The following is a 21,352-nucleotide window of genomic DNA, read 5'->3' as shown; positions in this document are numbered from 1 at the left end:
ATAAAAAGAAGAATATGCCTGATAACAAAATTATTCCACCTTCATGGGCAACAGTTTATTTAGTTTCCTTATTGAAGTTTTTCATTTCATTGCTATTTGCAAATGAAATTTTCTGCAGGTATTGCCTCATCAGGTTAGTTGACATGATAGTACAGCAGAATGACATACAAATCTAATGTAATATACATAAGGTGCTCCGCAGAGTGGAGAAACACAGAGAAGAGGACTTGTGCATAACTAAATCAGTTATTACGTTATAAATGTTCAACACACCTCAATTGTTTTGTTGTAATTAATACTTTGGATCATGTTTACTGCTTAGACTTCCTACTTCTTCCCACTGGTGCTGGCTGGAGGAGGTATAGGCCACACTGCAGGTGTGGTTGAATTGGACTGGTTGAATTGGACCAGGTGTAAGAAAGTCTACTTAGCAATCATTCTTGGTAGTTGAAGTGATGTATGTACAAGTTTTTAACTCTTAGCAGGATATAGAGTTATTGCTTAAAAAAGTCTATTTAAGTAGCTCTTTTAGTCAACCCCAATCTTCTTCTTTACAAAAGGCTTCAAAGTGTTTTTTGTTACCAAACCAGAAACCTACAATTGTTTCAGATACAGCTCAGGGGTTTTGCTGCAGAAAAATGTGAATAAAATTACTGATTAAAAATAGCCTTAATATTCTTGCAAACTAGCCATTAGCAGTGCTGCAGTCTGCAAACTAACATATGGTGCTGTCTCCAAACACAGAAGCTGGTTTGTTGTAAGGGTTAATTATATCTGGTTAAGTAATAAAAATAGCAAAACAAATCAATAAAGTTGTAGATGTGGCATTTTGTTACATAGAGAGTAAACTATACTCATCGGCCACTTTATTAGGTACACCTGGCTAATTGTTTGTTGACACAATCAGTGGATAGGCCAATCACATGGCAGCAACTCAATGCATTTAGGTAGGAGATGTAAAAATGACTTGATGACAATGAAATTGAGCATACATATGGTGAAATAGTTGGATTCAAGTAAATTTGAACATGTCGTGGTTGTAGATGGCAGACTGGCTGGTCTGAGTATTTCAGGAACTGCTGATGTCTTCAATGGCCATTCCAGTTAATATGTGAATGATTCATCTATTAACCTGTCCTTTGTGACTCAGTTTTAGGATAGAATACACGAATTCTGAGCTTGTTGGACACATCAGAACCTGTAATTCAATATTGCTGCACTTCGTTGGCAGAAACACTGATGAAAAGCTTGTGTTTGATGCCCTGGCCATGGTTTCACAGCTCGTCCTTGAAACCACAGGTGCAGGTTTAATGATAGTTTCTTGCAGTGACAAAATGAAACCTCATTAAAAATGTGCTGATAGAATAATCAAAGTAATGAGTTATCAAAGTTTTCAACAAATTCCCATGCAGTTTTTTTTCCACACATGTTTAGGAAAAAGCATAAGTAGAAATACCATCACTGAAGAGTTGTTCACAGATTTGTCGCCAAACACAAATCCATGCAGGACATTTATGAAAAACGTACCCTGATGTTAGGTCATTTTCTCCATTTGTGTTTTCAATAGTAAAAGTCTTCAATCGGTGCTTTAAAGAAACCTAAACCTTAAGTGTACACAACAGGGAGCTGATATTTTCCTTTTTACACAGTCAACAGACATTGTAGCACAACAGATGTCATGACTCAGATCACATCTAGTTTTTTTAATGTAAGCACCAGCTAAAAGGAACAAAACAGGGTTTGGAATATTCCCTGAGAATCCCACCTGAATGAAATGCTCCATTCTTAAGGGCATAAATAGGATAGTAAGCACTCCCAGAGGCCCCTAACCCTAACACCTTAGAGGTCACTGAGAATACAGAATAACATTGTGTGTTTCTGAGCCAGTCTGGTTACCTAATGCAGCTTTTCTGAAGGTGTCCCTGGACAAAGAACAGCGCATGGCACATGCAGTGTACGTGTTTATTGAATCCAGCAAAAATGACTATTCTTGACTTCTGTGACCCCTGGGAGATGCTGGCTATGTATTTCACAGGAATTTATGACCACAGAATTTCAACACATGAAACATACAAAAATAATTTGTATAGTGCAAGCAATTTTGGAAAAAAGAGCAAATTGAGAACTACAAAACAGAAGATAGCTTCCAGTATAGCTCCTGACTGACTGGTCTACCTCCCTGTAGGATTTAACATAGCAATTTGATAAACCACTGGCCTGCATCTTTACATAGCTGTGCACCGAACTGTGTCAGAACGTGGAAGCTGGGATATTAAACCAACAACCACTAAAACGTCTACACTTCCCTCTTGCTCGTCATGTTATTGCACACCATTATGTTTAATAACTTTGAACTTCTTCATTCTCTCAGATGGTTTACTGTTGCCAAAAGCAATACTGATTGTCTGTGGCCCCAGCGGCACTAAACCAGATTTTTATTTTTACTAGTTTTTTTTTTTTAGAAGGCTAATATCACATTTTAGAGTCAGATTACCATAAGATCTAAAAATGTGACCTAAATAAATTATAATCAGCCTTTCCAAAGCAGACAATTAATTCTAAAAGATACTTTTCTCACAGAAAGATCCTTTGGAGCCAGACCCGCCAAGAAATCAAAAATATACCTCCATGGATGAGGATGTAACAGAGTGCCCATTTATCTGAAATAAGGTTTTTTTGTTTTGTTTTTTTAAGCTTCGTAATGGTAAAATCGTAATATATGGATATGTGGCCACTTAATGGATGAAAATGGATGGAGTGAGCACTATTTTGCGAAGATTCCATATGCAGGAAAAGTACAGGGGTTGGACAATGAAACTGAAACACCTGGTTTAAGACCACAATAATTTATTAGTATGGTGTAGGGCCTCTTTGCGGCCAATACAGCGTCAATTCGTCTCGGGAATGACATATACAAGTTCTGCACAGTGGTCAGAGGGATTTTAAGCCATTCTTCTTGCAGGATAGTGGCCAGGTCACTACGTGATACTGGTGGAGGAAAACGTTTCCTGACTCGCTCCTCCAAAACACCCCAAAGTGGCTCAATAATATTTAGATCTGGTGACTGTGCAGGCCATGGGAAATGTTCAACTTCACTTTCATGTTCATCAAACCAATCTTTCACCAGTCTTGCTGTGTGTATTGGTGCATTGTCATCCTGATACACGGCACCGCCTTCAGGATACAATGTTTGAACCATTGGATGCACATGGTCCTCAAGAATGGTTCGGTAGTCCTTGGCAGTGATGCGCCCATCTAGCACAAGTATTGGGCCAAGGGAATGCCATGATATGGCAGCCCAAACCATCACTGATCCATCCCCATGCTTCACTCTGGGCATGCAACAGTCTGGGTGGTACGCTTCTTTGGGGCTTCTCCACATCGTAACTCTCTCGGATGTGGGGAAAACAGTAAAGGTGGACTCATCAGAGAACAATACATGTTTCTCATTGTCCACAGCCCAAGATTTGCGCTCCTTGCACCATTGAAACCGACGTTTGGCATTGGCATGAGAGACCAAAGGTTTGGCTATAGCAACCCGGCCGTGTATATTGACCCTGTGGAGCTCCCGACGGACAGTTCTGGTGGAAACGGGAGAGTTGAGGTGCACATTTAATTCTGCCGTGATTTGGGCAGCCGTGGTTTTATGTTTTTTGTATACAATCGGTTAGCACCCGAACATCCCTTTCAGACAGCTTCCTCTTGCATCCACAGTTAATCCTGTTGGATGTGGTTCGTCCTTCTTGGTGGTATGCTGACATTACCCTGGATACCGTGGCTCTTGATACATCACAAAGACTTGCTGTCTTGGTCACAGATGCGCCAGCAAGACGTGCACCAACAATTTGTCCTCTTTTGAACTCTGATATGTCACCCATATTGTTGTGTCCATTTCAATATTTTGAGCAAAACTGTGCTCTTACCCTGCTAATTGAACCTTCACACTCTGCTCTTACTGGTGCAATGTTCAATCAATGAAGACTGGCTACCAGGCTGGTCCAATTTAGCCATGAAACCTCCCACACTAAATTGACAGGTGTTTCAGTTTCATTGTCCGATCCCTATAGATCACAGATGACGAGGACAGCTGAATCATGAGCCACCAAAAAGCCACTGAGTTTGAAACCCGTCTTGCTTTTTTTTAAATGTTGGCTTCAAGAGAAGGTACAAACCAAGGATAAGGGAAAAGGACACAACATAATTCCTGCCGCAGAAATGACCTATGGTTCTAACAGTGAGTAAGCAGCCAGACCATTCAGGCAACTGTGGGTGCTAGCTCTAAGCAAGATTCCCATTAAATGTATTATGTAACATGCGTTTTCAGTCAGTTACTCCAATATGACTGCTGATGTATACGACTCACATTGCCAAGTAAATACCTAATCGCTCTCTGCATTTTTAACCCACAGTAATCAGCTAGAGCAGTGAGTTGGTCATTTTCTCAGTGTCTGAGCTAAATGAAGAGAATGTTTCACTGCAGCTGCTACCTAATTCTACGTCACAATTTGGATTTTCCTTCCAACCATCACATTTAGCATTAGTTTGAAGTGACTTTTAGGGTTAAACAACCTGTTGTGAGAAAACAAACTTTAGCTGGACCTAGAGATTTAAAGGCACAACAGCAGGAACCCTTAAAATTATATTTTGACAGCTTCAGTCTCCGTTGTTTTGTACACAAGAAAAATGTATTCTCCCTCTATGGGGAAGCCCCGGCACATGCGCAGTATGACTGCACACGCAGAGCATAACAGATGCCAACAGATGTTCTCTTAAAATTAGGTGATTTATAATTCAAAGTCACCTAAAGCAACAGTTGACCCTCATTTACTATCCATACATTTGACTTCCTGCCATGCTGAATGTTTATTTAGTGTTGGTGCAAGGAGTATTTGTACGCTTGCGCATGTTGTGGCGTTTCAAAGAACATGCCGCCAGCTGGTGGCGTGGCAGGGAAATTACACAATTTTATAACGTTTCTACTGATGGGGTTTGCACTGAGATTGCAATTAAAGCATTGTCATGTAGATGTGTAAAGAGAAATGGAACACATGTGCACAAGGCAAATGACAGTATTTTTAATAATCTCAGAACTTCCAGTGCCCACAGGTATAATAAAGGATTTATTAAATGGTTCTCAATTTTCAAAAGCATTTATAAAGTTCTTGTTGTAGGAAGGCACAAATGCAACAAAAAAGAATATTAGTTTTGTTAAATATGTCTGTTAGTGAAGAGAGCGCCTGTGTCTTTTGACCCCTCTGCCAGACAAAACAGACAGCTGTTATGCTGGAGGTTTATTTATGTTAAAATAAAGTTGTCACTCTCTTTTGTCCCACCGTACATAGAATGGGGGATTGCATCAAAGTTAAGATTCAATAAAACCTGCTGGTTTCATAAGATAAATGTCATTTGATTTGATTCTTTGGAATTTGATTCAGGCTGGACTCTGGTATTGGATTAATGTGACCATTTTCAGGTGACTACCTCTTGAAGCTCATCAACAGAATACCAAGAGTGTACGGAGCAGTAATCAAAGCGAAATGTGGCTACTTTGAAGAACCTAGAATATAAGACATATCTTCAGTTGTTTCACACTTTTTTGTTCAGTATATAATTCCACATGTGTTAATTCATAGTTTTGATGCCTTCAGTGTGAAGCTGCAATATTCATAGTCATGAAAATAAAGTCTTTGAATGAGAAGGTGTGTCCAAACCTTTGGTCTGTACTGTATGTATATATATATATATATATATATATATATATATATATATATATATATATATATATATATATAAATAATGTTGTGCCTCTGAACTTTGTGTTTGATAACATATGTGTAAGAATCGGTCCAGAATGCAGCAGAGGGCATCACTTCCGACACAGCCTGTAAAGTATTTGATACTGTGTGTGTGTGCATGTGTGTGTGTGTGTGTGTGTGTGTTTGTGTGTGTGTGTGTGTGCGTGTGTGTGTGTGTGTGCATTTACTCTGTGAGTAACTGTGCTTTAATATGTGCCTGTACACACGTGTGGTTTCTTAACTGTGACTTTGGAAACGGGCGTGTTTGTGTGTCTGTTTCCTTGAAATAGCCCAGTAAATACAGAGGTCTTGGGTGCATTTAAAGCATACATTTGTTTAACCAAAAGCGTTCAGCCACAATCCCTTAGCAGCTAAGTGTTTTCAAAATCTTGCTCATGTTGTCCCTCTAACCTTCGGCATCTCTTTCACTAAATTACTATGGGAATATTTTTCTCAAGATTCCTAGAAAAAAACTTTGTATTGAACATATTTTTAGGATTCTTTGTATCATGGTGACTATCAACCTTCTGGGATCCCTGGTGAAAAATAACATGTAAATAATTTTTTTTTATACTTTCAGAGCCTACATTTTTATTGTGTTTCAGCCCAAAGCAAACCTGTAAAGTTTTGATCATTTTGAACTATGTTTTACAGTTTGCCATATTTTATCTAGAAAACAGACCAGAACATTATTTAGTACAGAGGGAAATGATGCCAGTGTTTAGGAGGATTTTGCAATATCATGTTTTATTTATATGCAATAATGCAACAAAATACAGTGGACTTAATTTACACCCCTAGATTACCTCTGCCTCCAACTAGTGTTATATTGTAATTTCATTACATATATTTGAAAAAGTAAATTTCAATCCAGGGGCTTAGATTGAGAAGGTATTCATATGTACCACTCGAATAAAATAAAGAATATCCACAAAATGTTGTTCAAAGAGCCAACAGTGGGACCCGTTTGGGCTGATGGTCATATGTGAGAAATTTTAAACCAAAATCTTTTTCCCTTTACTGTTACCACTGGAAAATATTGACTACTAAGACCCCAGTTGGCTCCTGGGGTCTTAGGGTCCCAGGAGGCTCAACAGTTCCTTAAAATACTTTAATTTGAAGTTACCTGCAATGTGCATGGTATATTATTTGGCTTTTGTACCTCTTGCAGGTGCATACATTTGTTCAGATTTCTTGGACTAGGTTAAAGACCCCCGAAACTCAATCTTAAAGAAATTGCTGCAGTCATCAGTAAAGTAATTACTTTTGATTACTATTTTCCTCTGCATATATCAAAATTACAACTGAATCAGTAGGCATTTCCAGGACAAAATTCTGACGCCTCTCCAAGAACTAAATAAACTGTTGGCTGTCACAGAAAATGCTAAGAAGAACTGCATCTCTCTCTTTTGGTTTAAATTTGCATTAAGCTGACCACAAGAGCACACTTATGAGCTTTCTCTATTATGCCACCCTTTGATTGACCTGTTTTTCATGTTCAGCAACATCACCTGTCAGAAATCCTCCCTGACCGGATGCTTGTAGGTGGAACTTCCCCCTGTGTTTCCTTCACTCTCTGTACTGGCTGTTTTAATGGTTCCATTATTTATCATGACTATATAATGATCAGAGAAACAATATGAGGAGAGATATGAGGAGGGCAGTGGGAGGAGAACTGCAGGGCGTTCACTCGTTGAGGATATCCTGTACACTTCATTTATGGAACGTGGAGAGCTGAGCGATTTCCTTAATTTCCTCTGACTTCAGGTTCATGTGTGTTTATCAGTATGGAAGGGGTTAGGAGAGCAGAAGCTTTAAGGTGTGAGGATCTGAGGCTCAGGGTGGCTACACCACATCGACTCCAACAAGGTTCTCTTTGCCAGGTTCTCTTTGGTTTCTTTTGAACTTTTTTTAAAATTTTTTCCTGTTCTGTGTTTTGGTTCATTTTACTTCCCTGTTTAATTTGAAACTTGTCTTCCTAGTACACCTGATCCAAAGCCGAGCAGAACAGTCCTTTTTGGTTAGAGAGGTTCCTAATTGAATGAAATTAATTTATCTATTTTTTTTATTTTTTATTTTTTTTTATCTATTTTTTTTTTTATTGCATGCGGAGTGTTTTCCCTCTTATCTGTCTGCAACTTTAATAAATGGATATTTAAATAACACCACATTATCTACCTTTCAAAATAAATGTCAGGCAAAAAACTACAAACCCATTCAATAAATTTAAATATTGTTGAAAATTAATTTACGTCAGTGGCTTAGCTCACTAGGTGAAACAAATTTTATAAATTAACTACACACAAACTGATGTTTCCAAGCATTTATTTCTGTTAATTTTGATTATCTGAGAGAGAAAACAGTATCATTTTACATATTATAAATATATATATAGATATATATATATATATCTATATATATATATATAGATATATATATAGATATATATATATATCTATATATATAACCATGAAACTAACTATCGGCCAAAAGAGATTCACTCCAAGACTTGAGCTTCTTCAGTTTTTATATTGTTCATTTTTAATGAGGATGAAAAAGTGCTTGTTGGAAGAAAGACTTTAATCTTTTGTTCAGGATTTCTGAAAAACTACAATGACAACCACACTGTCTTGCAATAGTATTTAAACTCTCAGAATTTGTTCACATTTGTTACAATATGATCAAAATCTTCTATGTTTCATTGCCATTTTGTGATTGACCAGTACAAACTAGTGGATAATAGTGAAATGGAAGGCAATAATTCATGGTTTTCAATTTTTTTTCCAGTGTGGCGTGTATTTTGTATTGAGACACTTTTAATCGTATGACCCCAAGTAAATCATTGTGCAACTAATTGCCTTCATAAGTCATCCAATTAGTCAATGTTTGTAATTTATTCTTAGTATAAATCCAGCTGTTCTGTAAAGGGCTTAGGGTTTTGTTAGAGAACATTAATGAACAAACAGCTTCAAGAAGACCAAACATAACAACTATTACTTGGTGTGTTTGGTCACTCCACAAATCTTTTTTAATAGATGAGTGGAATGAAGAAAGCCATTTTTGAAAGAAAGCCAAAGGAAGTCCCATTTCAAATTTGACACATGCCATGTCCACATGGTAAGACATGGTCGCAGTATCATGCTGTGGGGAAACGTTTCTTTAGCAGTGACGGAGGAGCAAAGTTAATGGGAAAAAAATAGATGCTGGACCAATCTTAAATAGCACTTTTGTGGTCATACCAACCACATTTTTGTGAAGGCTTTTTCTTCTTTTATTAACTAACCATTCAAAGTATAATTCCCTCTTATCCAATCTCCCACAAGTCACATTCACCCACAAACGTTCGTACACTAACATATAGATTGGTAGACAACTTAGAGTTAATTGCCTTGCCTAATGGCACATTGAAATTTGGTAGGGGAGAAAGATGGAATTAAACCAACATTTTCCAATTGCAAAATAACTACATTGTCCACTGAGCCACAGCTGTACAATGTACTTGATACTGAGGTGCACCTTTCAGCTGGAAGACCCTAAACACACTTCTAGGGCTGGAATGGTTTAAATCGAAGCCTATTTATGTGAATGGCCCAGTTAAAGTCCAGACCTAAATCCAATTGAGAATCTGTGGTAAAACATGAACGTTGCTGGTCACAGATGCTCTACTTTAATTCTAACTGAGCTTAAGCTATTCTGCATAGAACAAAAATGTCAGTCTCTATGTGCAAAGCTAAGATCCAAAACATTCGGCTTTAACTGCAGAGAAAGGTGATTCCAGAAAGCACCAATTCCACAATCACATAGTTTCATAAACTCTGTAATTGTGAGAATAAAAATGCACGTCATACCTTTCAGATCTTTATTTGCTTAAAAATAATAAGAACCATGCATCATTTGTCCTTTGCTTCACAGTTATGCAATACTTTCTGTTGGTCTATCTCATAAAAACACAAATTATTGTAGTTTATGGTTATAACAAGACAAAATGTTCAAAGGACATTTGCAAGACACTCTAATTTCTCTGGAAACTTGGTCTAAATCTTCTTTTTGAACTAATGCATTCCTCTGCTCTTAGGTCAATACTTTTAGTTAGTTATTTATTTATCTGTTTATTTTCCTATCTGCATTTTCATTTTCTACTTTATGGGCTTCAAGTCTTGGGCAGGTCAGTAAAACCAAAGGAAGACTATTGACACACTTATGACCAGTGCTGAATATACCAGTGTTTAATGTACAAAACTATTGAGTTTGAAAACATGCATTTTTGTTTAGAATTTAATGAATCACATTAACATTGGCTTTATACTGTATTTCCAACACCATCTCACTTGTGTGTGGCCTTGATCCACATCTCTAAACAGATGTGAGCTGGTTTGAACTAACTTATTTCCTCCATTGGAATGCATTGAATTCTATTTTGAAAATAGTAACCAATCTAATTTTAAATCTAATACTGAATCCTGGGTTTAATCATTACCTTACTGATGCCGAACAGGCTGTGCAGATACTTTAATTGCTCTCTTCAACAGATAAGACAGTCAGTTAGTTCTTATTTCATTGGCAAGACTTCAAACAACACATATTCCTCATCGTTTTATCTGCTACACTGTTTTATAAGCTATGCCCCATCAACGAGCAGTTTTAACAAGTCAATGTGGTGACCACATGGGACCCCCGTGTCAGAGCACTCGACGCATTGAATGCATTAAATTAATCCTGAAAAGATTAGGAAAGGAAACTGAGAGGAGACTCGCTCAGGATGGTTGAGCCGCAGACGCATGCTCAATAAAGACGTGTAATAACCCATTTATACCACACAATCTTAGTTATTCTGTCTGGAAAACTCCAAATGAGGTGGGGCTTGGACTGTGGCTGTTGTCAAGACAACAGGTCCAAACAGAAGTTCACAGCTCAGTTTGAAAATTCAGGAAGAAACCTCGGCAAAGTGCAGCTTCCTTAAATAAAAAAAGCAGCAAGAGGTGAAACAATGCCTGACTACTGTGTTTTCTTGACAGCCAAACATGCACATGGAAATTTCATATATAGATAAGGGGCTGCACCACAGGGAATATTGGCAACAGTGCCATCAAGTGGAAAGAAAAATGTCTGCACAGGACAAAGTCACCCAGTTGGCTCAGTGTTCTCAATGGCAGTCAAATAAAGTTAGACTGGTGCCAACCTTCAATGAACAAACAGTAAAGAGTATCATCATCTAAGGGATGGCTAAACAGAAAACCTTAACCCTTGGCAAGAATACATAAATCCTGAAGTTAAAAATAAATAACTAAAAGGGTGGTCCCTCTCAAAGCACGCACACACACACACACACACACGTTATATAGTGTTCTCAGCACATCTCAAACCAAGAAAGGACGAATCCAATGGTCTCTTGGCACATTAGGTACCAGTAACTAAAGACAACTCAGTCCTTTATTCTAAACTGCAGAGATCAAACAGTAGGGTCAGACCACTGAAAAGCATTTTACCTATACCTACACTCAACCCTAAACTTAGGCAAAGGAACAATTTCTGATGACAGAACTCACTGAGTAAAACGATTAGCAGATGCAGGATTTTATATAGAGTTTGATGCATTCTAATGATTACTCAGGAATTTCATGCTGGTTAAAAATCTCCATCATATACATAAGACACATGAGCTTTATTCTACTCCTACATAACGTAAAATAACTGTCTGCTCACCAGAAGTAATCTGACAAGTGAAGTCATCAGTCCAACCTTGGGATTGTGGAATGTATATTTCAACTGGTCCATCTATCTGTGGACTCCAGTTGTATATGTGGGTCATCTGTGATTTTAAGGCTGACAATCTAAGAGACACTTTAGCCGTGGGAGATTAGGATTTGTCATTCTGGGAAGTTAACTTTGACAGCACATCACATGAGGTTTACTCACCGCAGCTACTCAGAAATAATCTGGCTAATTCAAAATGAGCCTACAGTAGCTTTGGCTGCCCACTGAGTGATAGAGAGAGAGAATGATAAAAGAAAGTAATCAGAAGTGTTAAGTTGACACACACGCATTTCTCGGAGCAGCTGTTCCACCACAAAAATAAGCACAAGCAGGGAGGTGTCTAGCTTTCAGCTCCACACTGCTGAGAAGCTGCCTCCTCTGCAATCTGACAAAAAAGGGCAAAATAAGTTGGAAATAACAAAAACTTACCAGCTATCCTGTCTCGGTCCATAATTCAACGGCTGCCTCAGATATTCACATGTAACCTTTTGATTTTTCTCTCCTTCCTCCCCTCCCTCTTTTTCTTTTTGCAAGAAGACTTCCCCTTTCTCCTGACTTAGTCACTTTGTCCCCGTCTTTCCACCCACCCTCCTTCTCTCTTCCTCCCCCTTCCTCCATCTGTCTCTACTGCTTTTATGTCCTCCAACTTTTAATGTTTTCAGGCTGTCAGAATAAAACAGACGTCTGCAACCATGTGCGAGTCATATGGAGTTTCAATCCAATGTATTCTCAGTTTCTTTCTCTTTTTTTCTTAGACTTTATTCTAGTTCCCTCTTTAGCCAAGCTACTCTTCTTTCCTCTTTGCCTCTGCTGCTGCATTGAGACTGAAGAGTTTTTTAAAACCCCGTTTGGTCACAAGAGAAAAGAGTCAACACACACCAGTGGTATGTCATAATTGCTGTAATGACTTTATTATAAGGATCCACAAACCCACATTAAGGCTACGTTTCAAACGCAGCAAGACCGCTAAACAAGTGGACCGAAGAGAATTCTCCGCACGTACCGTTTATAAGCACTTCAGTCCGAAGGACTCACGCATCAAGTGCATCTCGGGGAGTTTTTCACAGTTCTCTAATAATACCAAGTATGTTGACCTCCTGCGCAAATCTGTCAGTTCAGGGTCAAAAAATTCTACTTCAGTGTATAAATACATGATGTGAGAGGCTTTCAGCCCTTTTACTCACACACACACACACACACACACACACACACACACACACACTCTAACATCTACAGTACTTGCAAATGTCTACCTACATTTTCACATTTTGTCAAGTTACAACAACATACTTCAATTTATTTTACTGGGCTTTTATGTGAAAGACCAACACAAACTGCGGATATTTGGGAAGTGGAGGAAAAAACATACATGGTTACATTCAGAAATCTTCCCAAAATGTGTGTGTGTTACAGTTTCAAACAACTTAAGACAATTTCTTTCATTGTATTTAAGCCACCCTATGTTAAATTTTTGACTGTAGACATTTTAAAAACCCTGTCATTGTCCTTCCACTTTACAATTATGTTCTACTCTGTGTTCGTCTATCACATAAAAGCCTGATAAAGTACACTAATATTTATGGTTGCAAGGTGACAAATGTGGAAAAGTTAACACAAACACACATCACACCTAACTCCCCACATGCTGCTCTTAAAAGGTCAAGGACTATTTAGTGAGCTTCTTGACAAGAAAGTCAAAGAGACAATACCCAGACGCAAACAGACAAACACAAACACACAAATCTCGCTGTTGGGTCAGACGATCGTCCAAGAAAAACAACTTGCTGACTTCCTCTTCCTCTTTCTTACAAAGAACAGTCCTTCTGAAAACACTGACCTCAGGATTTACAATTAACTACCAATTCACTTTGAGCAAAGTAAACAAACAGAGTCACAGTCACAAAGTGGTACAGACCTAAATATATTTATTGACATCAAATAACATATGACTTACAGAAAAAGTTTCCCTTATTAAAACTGATACAGGTTCTACTGAGGCAAGACCCTTCTGTCCATCTTTCATTAAGTCTTAAGATTAATAAGCAAAGTCTGGCTAGCAGATCAACTGCTGCTAATAAGACTGTAGTCCAACGGTGGAACCTTCTATCTAAAATCTTAGCTTTGGCTACAGAGTTTTCTGGTCACTGTATACATTTAGTTATCCCAAATTCTATCCTAGAGTTAATATCAAGTGGGCAGATCACTGATAGCAATGTATACAAAAATGTTACAAAGTTATGGCTTCGTAGCTGCCAAGGTTTTCCCTCAAACCATTCCTGTGGTTTTAAGTGCTTTAAATGAATGCCAGAGAAAACGCTGAGGGAACCAGAATTTTCTCAGGCTGTATGGAGCATCACAGCAGTTCCCCCACCAGTTGCTGCACACTATCAGCTGGCTGAAAGTCGGCTGCTTCAAACATTCCTCACTTATAAAAAAGACTAATTTGGCATTTGGAAAAATGTTAAGTCATGAAAAAAAAAAAACATTGGTCACCAGAGTTCTTATGACAACATTAAACTATGAGCAACATGTCTATTAACAGAAAGAATGAATTAATCGGCTAATATGCGTGTGCTACTTTATAAAGAGCAGAATGGCAACACAATATAAAATTTGATATATAATGTATATGTTATTTTAATAAAATATGTAATTTTCCAGATCAGGAAGTCAGGTCAGGAAAGAAAGGTAGGATGGAGTATGAAGAGGTTAATTTGAGAAAAACTTTTCCATGTGTTGTGTAATTGATCTTAGAATGTCAACATTGCTAAAATATATATATTGCAAAAAAAAATTCAACAAAACTTTTAAAATACTGCTGGATCTTCATAAACCATAAAAAACTTCTCAGTGAGAGAAGTCTGAAATGGTTTTAATTCTAGATAAACACCTGACCCAGAGCACCGTGGAGGTGTGGTTTCATTCCACTTATTGGCACCTTTAACAATTTCTAGAAAAGTAAACTTAACTGATGCAAGTATTTAGGAACGTTTAATTATTAATACATGACTATGGTTTGCAAAGCTCACTCATCTACACGTGTCCCTGTCTACACCGAGAGCATTAAATAAAAAAATAAATAAAATAACTAGAACTGTGACAAGATCCAGATTTGCCTTGCCATCACGCTCAGTGAAGTGGATTTTAAGGGAGGTAAAAAAATCTCTATAGGTCACTTCAGAGAACTGGAGTAAATAGTGGCATCTTGGGGTCACCAAGCATTGTTCAGGGGAGACCAAGCCTGAGCTTGTTAGCCACATCCTAGGTGGGTCTGGTGTGAAATAAAACAGGAACACATCTCATGCCCACTGCTAAGTTAAAGTGCAGGCCAGCATGAACTGTTCGAAATGACAGAAAATGTCTTGGTCTGTACAACAAAACTAAAAATTGGTTGTCGTTGGGTCTGTCTGCAGGATAATAATCTAAAACATATAGCCAAATAAAAACTGAAATGGTTCACCAGGCAAAACAAAAATACTCTACAAAAACTGGACCAAAATCCTACAATAGCAGTGAGATGAAGAGAAGAGAGCATAGAGGACTGAGGACCAAAGACTCCAGACGATTTTGATAGATTGTGCAAAGACGAATATAATGTTCAGTTGGCAAAAGGGGGTTATGCAAAGTGTTAACAGCAGGAGTATACAGGGAATTTAGTGAAAACATGAATGAATGTACTTAGATCGGTTCAGTTTATTTATAGCACTGATTCACAAGAAATATCATCTCAAGGGACTTTACAAAAAAGTCAACATATAATTAATTAAATCTAATCATATGGACAGACTCAAAGACAATTACATACATTCCAACCTAATCCTGGTTAAAAAACTATGCAGTTTAATTTAATTCATAACGTCTATTGGTAAAAAGTTCTCCTTCTAAGGACAACCATTAGATTGCATCGAGTTTCTGAATGCAGCAATACCTCGTCCTGAATCTGCATATGGCGACAGTGGAAAGGCACACACAAATTCTCTACATTTTCAGTGTCAGATTATGCTGCTGAAATAAAAGTTTTTTTTACACATTTTTACAACAGTTGGTACAGTAAGAAGAGTGGTGAATGCACTTCCATGCACCTCCTGCGGCAGTCAAAGAAATTGGAAGTATCCGAACCTTCTCATTTTTATATTTAAACCCTGGAATTGCTAGAATCAGTTCTTCCATTTTACCATAACTATGTATTAATGAAGTGGAGTTACGCTTACTAACAAAAGTGGCCCCCATAGTACCTATTCCAGTGTCATTTTGCATTTGATGTATATTTTGAAATTCTTAAGATAACTATCAAAGTGTTGGACCACTTGTTGCTGAATATTGGACTACTTGCACAGACACCAGGCCTCCTGATGCTTTCGGCCATTTTGTATCCAGGACAGTCCGCTCCTCCATATCCCGTCAAGCATCACGACTGATATGACAGGGCGTCCCAAGTCTGACGTCACAAGACGCTATATAGGAAGGCGGACATTTTCGAAGACTCGCTTTCAGCTGGAAATCTTGACACGGTTACCACGCAACTGGAGCATCCTCTGGAGAAGAAGAGATCCCACGTGGAGTCTTTATTTATTTCTCTCTCTCTCGTTGGCCAACGAACAATTCATAACTGAGGTTTCTGGAATGAGAAGGCCAGGAATTTCACTTTGCCGATCGAAGACGTGAGCTTAACGCGTAACTAAAAACACGGACTTTCGAGGAGTCGAACCGCCACCGTGTTTCATCTCAAGTCGACTTTTGATGGTCAGATCATATTCTTCCTTTCCGCCAAAGAAGCCGGAGGACAACGTCTGACCGTTTTCCCTGAAGTTAACTGTGGACGCGCAGTTAACCAACTCCCACTTGTTCGCTCGACCCCGCTCAGAGGAGAGCCGACAACAAGTAAAAACTATCCTTATTTTTATTTCTTTATTAGAAAGCCTGGGCAGGGTCAGAGGTTGTAGAGCGATCAGAATCGCTAGTTAGGATCTCATGTGCTCTGAATGATATGTGCATGTAACTTTGTTATTGAAACTTTGATGTCTGGAGCCGCTGTGTTCCTAGCTTTGTGCATGTTTCACCATCTGAGAGTCAACGCAACCCAAGACTGGACTGTTAAAATAACCTTGTGGTGAATTTTACCATTTTCCTTTGTCTTCAACCTCACTGTGCTAGCTTGCCGCCAAAAGTTAGAATCCTTTGTGCTCCTTTGTGCCCCCCCCCCCCCCCCCCACTCGCCACCACACCCCTTTTCATATTCTCATTCCTTCTTCTGTTTTTGCCATAAACTGCTGGTTGATTCAACACCCACTGCCGTTTGTTGAATTTTGCTTAGTTAGATGTGTTACCCCTGTGTTTGTAGAACTTTGCATGTTAAGTAGGTGAAGATTAATAAATATTCACATAGATAAAGAGAGAGCGTTTTGTGTTCATTGTGTGCAAAAAGTGATTTGTCAGTCAAGATAAGGTTAACGTTCCACACGTTTCGGCAGAAACGGTCGATTAAACAGTGACATCTCCGGCAATAGTTATTAATTATTACTGAGTATTTAACAGTTGTAATTGTCAAAGGCGTTGAGCCGCAATTACAACACCAGAAACATCTCTGGTCTCGATTCATAAATGAGGATTTTGGTTAAGAAATTGATTTTGTCAAATTATGATTTGTAATTATAATTATTGATCAAGATTAATCAATCACTAATCATAACCCCCAACAAAAGAAACTATAAAAACAGCTTCTTTTAAATCAAAATAATCTAAATTTAGTCTGCGATGATCTTTTTAACCAAACAACAGCATAGTAAGTATTTTGCTGTTGAATACATTGAAGGAAAGCAGGAGGTTAATAGGGTGACGTGTGCGTGTTTAAAAATAGACACGTCTCGTTTGGCCACTGGCTTTTTCTGCCCTGTGATAATTTTCCAGACATATTAGGCCGCAGTTAATCATCGAGTTTAAAAGAACAAACACGGAGCACACATCATCAGTGCATGCATTAGATGAATCAGTCTTATTTGCATAGCACACAGGAAGACACACATGTTCAGAGCACTGTTCCCACTAAATAGTATTGCAAAATTCAGTTGTATATCTATTGTTTTATGTGTTTCTGTACTTATGAACAACTGCAGATTCATTCAGTTCATAAATGATTTCACATCCATATCATACTATATCTGTCAGGGTTTGGACGTTTAGGACTTTGGTTTTGTGTTTTTTGTTTACCTTTTTAGATGTTTTTTACTTGTGTTTTGTATTCATGTTAGTTGTGGTTTTCTGTTTTGGTTATCTTCTGCCCCCCAGTGTGCTCTCCTCACTCCTAGCTCCCTTGGCGTTGCTTTCCTGTTTATTTTCTTAGAATGGTTTCGTTATTATGATTATTATTATTATTATAGTTCTCTGTTTCCCTTCCAGTCTATTCAGTCAGTGTGGTTTAGGTTTGTTTACTTTTGTAGTCAGGGTTTCTTTATGATTTTGCTAGTTCTTAGGTTGTTGTGTTCTCTCCGTTTTCTCAGTTTCCTTTAGTTCCTGTTTATTCTTGATTCTTATGCTTTATTCATCTTGGTCTATAGTTTCGTTTAGGTCTGCTCACTGTCGTGTTAATTAGTCCGTTTCCTCATGCTTTAGTTTTATTAGGTTCACCTGGTCCCTCTGCCTCCCTGCCTCCTTGTCTCACCTGTTCTTAGTTCCTTTGATTACTTGTCACCTATTTTTATTGGTTCTCACTCCTCTCTCCCTCAGTATATATGTTTGGTTATTTTCATTGTTCCTCACTTGGTCCTCCTGTTTCTCCCACGCTGGTTCCTGTTCCTTGTCATTTTGGAAACTTGTGTAAGTTTATCTTTTTGTTAAGAAAGCCTCAAGAACCTCATATCCACTATGCTGCAGGCAAGTGCTTTTCTGCATTCCGGTTCCGTTCCTCAACACATTACAACAATATCACGGGGCACCTGTTTTTCCATCAAGCCCTGCTTTTTACATTAATCTATAATGACAGGAACCCTTGTGCTTCATTTATATTTTTTATAGAAACATTTTTTTTTTAAAAGGCGAAAGTTATTAGTTACTTGATGCAGGTCATAGAAGCATTGTAATATATGGAGCTATCAGAAAGTCTTTTTTTTTTTTTTTTATTGACAAATATACACTTGGTTTAAAAAATCCTACATTCTTTTTAGTGTTCGTGATAAAAACATTTATTTCCAAAAGGCTGCCAACATTTCCAAATTCAATTCACACATTTCATTCACAGAAACGTCTTTGACAGGCTTAAAACTTTCCTTTTTATAAAGCTTCTAGTTAGATTGCCTTAGGTTATCATGGGCTATTTTTTGCTGCTAAAGGCATAGGCTGCTAGAGGACATAATGGCCACTTTCCCTTACTCTGCTACTTTCTTCTACTTCTTTCTAATTTTGCGTTGTTTGCTGTTATTTCAGCTTTCAACTTTATGTTCTCTCTCTATTTTCTTTTCTTCCTAGTAGCTTCCTGGATTGAGCTGAGCTGCTGCAGCCAAAAACGTAATGTTTTCTCAGTTTTTAACCCTGTCTCTCTTCTGGACATAGCTATTGGCTGAGCTTTTGCTATGGCATACCTTATGTGCTCTCTTTTACACTCTAGCCTTGAAAATTGGCTCAGAATCTGCTTTTCTCTCCTAAATGAAGCCAATGAAGAAGCTACTATTGCCATTAACTTTTTCGTTTCTAGAAAGTACTACTGTGTGTATAATCATCACCTTCTCTAAAGATAACCACCCATTGCAAACATCATAAATAGCACAGTACTCTTTTTAGAATAGATTTATTTTAATACCTTAGAAATCCGCTTTTCTTTTGCCTTTCTTTAGCTTGGGCCTTCAGGACCGAATAATCTGGATTTATACTAATTTAAGACACAAAGGGAGTTAATACAGGTAAAATATAAATGTTCTATAACCTTTTAAAGGAACCTGACTTTAAAAACCCTGTAGAATCCTTTGATGTAAAAAGTTGTGGCACTAATAGGAAAACTGGCCATTTGCTTCGGTGATTTAAAGCAACCTGATTCAGAAAATACAAACTAAGTGCCGTCTTCACTTACACCTTTTAACACCTTTCCTCTCTGTGACCTACAACCCAACTGACAACAGCTGACCGCTAGAAAAAACACCAACATACATAAACTAACAAAGGTGAACACGTTCTTATGAACAATCAAACACAATGGCACAAAGATACAGGTAGAAACAAGCTACACGGATTTTTGTATTCATGCAGATTTCACCTACACAGTAAACAGTACATCTTACACACATACACTTAGCCTCCAATTTACCCTGCCTTAGATGCACAAATACCAAGCACATAGCCTATGTTTTCACCGAACAAGGCAGATTGTCATGAGGCGCAGACAGACACGTGAGCTGGATCACTCAAGCGAAACAAATTCAACCCCCATACTGGGCCAAAACTGAGAAAAAAATTGTCTCTCACATTGACTAGGATGGTGTGCCTTGAGGTGCACATTAATGTAAGCTGTCATTTCAGAGTATGACCTGTGGCAGAGCACGTGACTAAGACAAGCTCAATTTAATTATATAATGGTTGGACAAAGGACTCACCAGCATGCCAGCCAACACTAAAGTGTTGCCTGCAGGGCAGTGCTACACAGTGATGAAGAAGGAACAGCGTGAGGAAGGATAAAAGGCAAAAAGAGAAGAGAAGGAATGGGTGGTGGAGGGGCCAAAAGAGATAAATGAAGAGGAAAAAGAAAGGAGATAACGTGATGCTCAAAGCATCCATGCCAGCAGAGATGAAAGTACGAGAGGTTCAATGACCTAATGTCAAACCCAAAACTTTGAAACATCAATTTAAAACCATTCCACAGGGCTGTTGATTCATTTAGCTGTGGCTTTGATGTGCAGCTACATGATAACCTAGTAAGAAGAATCTGCAACTATTTCTCACACAAGTTTGAGTGTGGCTAGAAGTTTTGAGACGAGTAACAATCACACCATCAAAAAATATCTTTAGAATTCACACTCCACGGCAAACACACACTTTATATGCCTAACTAAACACCCACCAACACAGAGCTCCTCTGAAGCCTTTTATCCAAACATCGCAGCAGATATTTAAGAATCCTGTCTACACACACCAGATAGTAGGAGGGTAAGACAGTGTGACGTCCTGCTGCAAACCACAGAAAGATGTTTTCACCAGAGAGACACGCAGCCCTCATCTTCTTCCGGCTTCATTGCAATCACATTCACAGGGAGAGAGAGACAGATGCACTCAACACATAACACCTGGGGCATGTACAGAGAGGATGCATCCCCCATCATTGCAAGCCACATTTTAAACTGGACCGCACGCACTGATGCTCATACTCCCATCTCCATTATACGAAGATGCAATGCTTTAAATAAATTTCACTACAATATAAATTTTCTACACCTAATGAAAGTGTGGCAAATGTTATTGTAACGCATCCAACCCTCAAGATGTTACATTAAAAGTTTATATTTTACACATTTTTTCAAGTTTTGCTGAGAATTTAATCTTCAGGATTCCAGGTAAACCAGGACAATAACTATCCTTACAGAATGAAAAACTAGAACTTGCAAGATTTATGGATTTGAAGCTGTTGGTGTGGTAATAATGATGGTTATCATTATTACCACACCAACCAAATTGTAATAAGATTTGTGTTGTTATTTAATGGTTCAAGGACCTTAGAGGATTTTCTAATATCCAGCAGGAAAATGTCACCTGCTTTTACTTAAGGTTAGTTAAGGGCTATAACTCAAGGGTTTATATGGGTTTGACCAACGCATCTCCGGTAT

The 21,352-nt window shown here is 38.2% G+C and overlaps 1 protein-coding gene across 3 annotated transcripts in view; it reads right to left on the bottom strand.

The window, feature by feature from the left end:
- Window positions 1–21,352, bottom strand: part of septin9b (septin 9b) — a 118,646-nt gene that overhangs the window by 77,493 nt on the left and 19,801 nt on the right. The window contains exon 1 of one of the 3 annotated variants that reach the window (XM_047366136.1): window positions 11,979–12,099. The exons of 1 other annotated variant lie outside the window; for it this stretch is intronic. In XM_047366136.1, the coding sequence (XP_047222092.1) occupies window positions 11,979–12,000 (22 nt within the window). In that variant the 5' untranslated portion in view covers window positions 12,001–12,099. Of the gene's footprint in view, window positions 1–11,978; window positions 12,100–21,352 lie in introns of those variants that run through there. One more of the 3 variants, XM_047366138.1, reaches the window with a different exon arrangement.

The sequence above is a fragment of the Girardinichthys multiradiatus genome, chromosome 5 (assembly GCF_021462225.1).
Source record: "Girardinichthys multiradiatus isolate DD_20200921_A chromosome 5, DD_fGirMul_XY1, whole genome shotgun sequence".
Taxonomy (NCBI): Eukaryota; Metazoa; Chordata; class Actinopteri; order Cyprinodontiformes; family Goodeidae; genus Girardinichthys; species Girardinichthys multiradiatus.
This window is presented reverse-complemented; position numbering and strand designations above follow the sequence as displayed.